Here is a 4,216-nt window from a genome sequence, read left to right on the forward strand (position 1 = left end):
GCTTTGTTAATTCAATGTCTTAGTTAATTATTGAACTTCAGACTAATATCCTTAGCATTCTGCAGTCTAATTTTATGAAGTATGTACGTAAGCCATTAGGCTCTCTATTCCTTAAGGAGAGAAATTAGCTCTGGCTTTTGCTCTCAGTAAGACAGCAGCTGAGATGGGCAAAGACACTGCTCCGTACTTTAACTCACACAAGTGTCACATTCCAGACTGACCACATTTTGTTATCACAGAGAAATCATAATGTAAGAACAGAGGTTTAATATGGCCAGTAGACTTCACACCCCCTATTTTCCACCTGCTGTGTAACATAAGAATATGCTCCACGGGGGAGAATTTCCATTTATAGGTTCGAAGTGTGAAAATCACAGTTATTGATTGTAATTGAGAGCAAAAGTGCCTGGCTGCAACACAACCTTCACTTTCATGTCCCATGCTTCAGCATCAGCACCAAACCTGCTGCCAGAATCACTGGCTCAAAAGGGGTTGGGTCAACCCCTGGAAAAATGCTGAGCAGCCCTTTTCTACCCTGCTTGCCCACACCCTCCTACACAAAGCACAGCACAGAATCCACCACCCATGCAGGGACTGCAGAAGTCAAATCTCCAGGCAATTTTTTCAATCAGCAGTTTGGTCCAGCTTAGCTAGCCTATCACTAAGCAGGATCTGGCCCAATATTCCCTAAACTGGATCACTGTTATCTCAGATGCTTTAATACCGAAGGTGTTGCAGGAGCTGGGAGGTAAAGTGTAGACAGTTCCCAGCATCCCTTCTCCAAAAACTCAGCACATCAAAAGTTTCCCCATCACATGAGCCAAAGTACGTCTGTCTTGCTTGTAATGAAAGCCTGAACATCAGCTCCTTGATGACTCAGGGCTCCAGATTTCAGCCACCTCTCTGAAGAACAGCAAGGTGTTGTTCCTGTTGGTGCATGGGAAGAACATAAGCAAACATTGTCAATAAACCAGCTATATTTTACAAACTGAAGGCTCATGAAAGTCAGTGTTTTGCAGCAGTATGTCTAGGTGAAATCTTTATCTAAAAGCATCAGAGCTTTTATCATTTTGCCCTAATGTTTCATTTTTAATCTGACTACCATAGTGTATTACCATATTAATGTTACTCTACTTACACCTCATGTAGGTGTATATGTTGTGAACATTATAAGTGACTGTATCACTTTGTTTCAGTGCTATCATTTTTGTTTCAGCTAAAACCAAAAATCTGGTCTTATCAAAACAGAACACGATGCTTTTGGATGCACCATTTACAGTGACATTTCATCATTTCTGTTTTCTATTTCTAGTTTGAAGAATTGAAAATGCTAAAGCAGTCAGATTCCCACCCTTTCTAGTAAGTTCTGATCCCCAGAGGGGAGTGAAGTGTCAGAGTTGCCCCAGTGGGACAGGTAGGGCTCTGGACACCTGCCAGGTGTATGTGGCCTCAGAAACAGAGGGTCCTGCTAAACAATAAATGAGAAATGTGGTGGAAGACACTGGCTGGATCCATATCTTCCCTTCCTCTGTGACAACTAAGGCCACAGACCGTGAGGCCTACTCCTACCCATAAGTACTGAGTGTTACTAGAGGAGCCCTTAACAATCAGATTTACATGGTCTTTCTCTAAAGTTAAATACTCCGTGCTTCTCCTGATCTCAAGGCATCTCACAGGAGCATGACAAGGGTTTCTTTGTCTATTTGTTTTAAAGATACCGCATATAGGCTAGGCTATTTTGGTACCCAGTTTCATTTCTCTCCCTCCACTGTTTTCCTTTTAGAAACCAGACTTTTTGACTGTTCCTAAAGAGAAACTCAAAACTCCAGACTTTTTAAGCAACAGCCCTGGATTTGGAGAGCAGATATCTCCTGGCAGTCTGGCAAAGCAGAAACAACCTTCTTCAGCTCACACAAGGATAAACCACCTGCTGTGAAAGAAGCTAGCAGAGCTGACTCAGTTTGTTTGGAAAACAACACTTGCAAAGACCAAAGCTGTGCAAACCTTTGCAGCTCAGTTTGACAGAAGGACCAAAGCGTTTCACCTACCAAAAGAGGTGGCCAACCAAAAGAAGGACCAAAGCATTTTTCAGGACAAAAATAAAAGCCAGATGGCAGTGTAAAACATAAGTCTAATGCTTGTTGTTATTGTAATAGCAACTTGCAAAATGATTTGCAAAGGTCAGTCTCATGCAGTCTGCTTAACTGTGTGAACCAGCAGTCTTGAGACCAAGAAGATGGAGCATTTCTCACTGAAGCCACTGTGCCATCTGTCCTAATTTTCCTCTATTTCACCTTCTTTGTGAGTCTGGTGAGGGAAGACAGGAAATCTGAAGGTAAATAGGGAAAATGGACCAAAGCTGACAGAGAGCAATGACTGAGATTTCTTTCAAACTCCATGGAAACCTGACTGGCCGCATCCACTTTCCAACTCTGGCTACAGAAGTAGACACAACAGCAGATAAATATTCCAGCCTCTACGTGTACGTGGGATTGTTCCTTACACTTCTGGCTATTCTTCTCATACTGCTTTTCTCCATGCTCTTGCGCCTGAAGCACGTTGTCTCTCCAATCACCACATCACCAGAGAGCACTGAGAACGTCCAGCAGTTCACAGATGTGGAAATGCACAGTAGGATTCCTACCACTTAGAGACCCCAAAGCAAAGAGGGCTCTGTGCTCGTGAAACATGTTTTGTTCCACAAAACAGAGGTGGAAAAGAATCTCTGCCTGCCTATTGAGCCTACAGCTTACTGCACAAACATCAACAGCAGCACAGAGCATCTGGAGAACGTCACGCAACTCTGACTGACTGGCTACATGTGTGCAACACCCTCAATAAAATTTACATTACAGAAACCTACTGCTGTCAGGAAGGACTCGTATCCATCTAAAAACCCTTGCAGAAAATGGTAAAAGCCACAATAATGACATCCAAAAACCCAAAGAGTATGTGTCTTGGAGTCTGTATTTGGTGACCTGTCTCTCTGCCCTTAAAATTCCTTGCTTGTGAGAAGAGTTAGATCAACAAAGTTCAGTGGCATAAGCACAAAGAGCCCATGGGGCACATACAGAAATTATCTGTGGTTTGGAAATTCTCAGGCACTTCTCCCATTCAGGAAGGAAAACCTTAAACTTTGGTTTTGTTTTGGTTTTTTTCCACTTGAATGGAAGATTTACACAATGGAGTTTCAGAAGTACACAAATGTTTCATCACCTGCTGAAACTATTGGTTTCTGACATTAAAAACCAGAGTGAATACTTGCATTCCAGATATCAGAAAGAGACAGCAATTTTAAAAGAGGAAAGAAAATAAAGATAACATTTAACAAAGGTTTAAAATAAAAAGAAAGCACCAGCAGGAGAGGAAAAAAAAAATGTTAAAGGACACTCTACCTCTCTTCCTTTGTTCTGCATTACATTAACTGACCTGGATACAAACATGGTGACACGTTTCAGCCTTCTCAGTACCGCTCAGTAATTAAAATGCAGCTTAAATTTTGTGAGTCAAATGGACATTGTTCTCCTAACAGACTCAAATTCATTTCCTCTCATATCCATGTTGGGTTTTCTTTCTGAAAAGGCAGACCAGTTCTTACAAAGCTTTTTCCTTTGTTTTCCTCCAAAGAAAGCTGAAGAAATGCCAGGGCCTGGCACTGCAATAATGCATACAGTGAACAGCTTTGGACATAGACTAGGAGGAAACATGCAGATGGAAAGTAAACTCACTGAGCCCTAAAAGATAGGACTGGATTCAAATATCCGGGCAGATCATTTGGAACAGCAAGGAAAAAGCATTTACTTAAATACATGAAACAACAATCTGACCCAATCCTCTTACCTATGGAGGATAAACAGACATAGACTTTGCTTCTGTGGATGGGAAAGATGGAATCAAATATGGCATATCAATTCTGGGAGAGCCACTGCCTCTTACAGAAAAAACTTGAGCGAGATTGTTCCAGCTACATCTCTAAAGGGCACAAATTTTACCCAGTTCTTTATTCTTCTTTATTACAGTCTAATTCTAGCTTATTGATAAAATCCCCTGGTGCTTTCCACATTTATAGATGCTTACTTGCCAATTCTCCCCTCTAATGGCTTGGAAAGTGTAAACTCCCCATACAAAAAGAGCACTAAAGAGATGACACTGACTCCACGGACTTGTAATAGTAACAAGAAAAGGTTTCTCAAATACTTTGTGTACAACAGGTTCT

At 41.5% G+C, this 4,216-nt stretch overlaps 1 protein-coding gene across 1 annotated transcript; it reads left to right on the forward strand.

Annotated features, from left to right (window-relative positions):
• Positions 1 to 2,372: 2,372 nt before the first annotated feature.
• Positions 2,373 to 2,651, forward strand: SERTM2 (serine rich and transmembrane domain containing 2). Its single transcript, XM_029085521.1, has one exon. It carries the CDS (start codon positions 2,373 to 2,375, stop codon positions 2,649 to 2,651), a length of 279 nt encoding a protein of 92 aa, XP_028941354.1.
• Positions 2,652 to 4,216: the final 1,565 nt, after the last annotated feature.

Source organism: Antrostomus carolinensis, unplaced genomic scaffold, assembly GCF_000700745.2.
Source record: "Antrostomus carolinensis isolate BGI_N321 unplaced genomic scaffold, ASM70074v2 scaffold10356, whole genome shotgun sequence".
NCBI lineage: Eukaryota > Metazoa > Chordata > Aves > Caprimulgiformes > Caprimulgidae > Antrostomus > Antrostomus carolinensis.

Bases quoted from the DNA above. Each gene is read 5' to 3' on its own strand.
- SERTM2 (XM_029085521.1), top strand. From the start codon at position 2,373: ATGACTGAGATTTCTTTCAAACTCCATGGAAACCTGACTGGCCGCATC.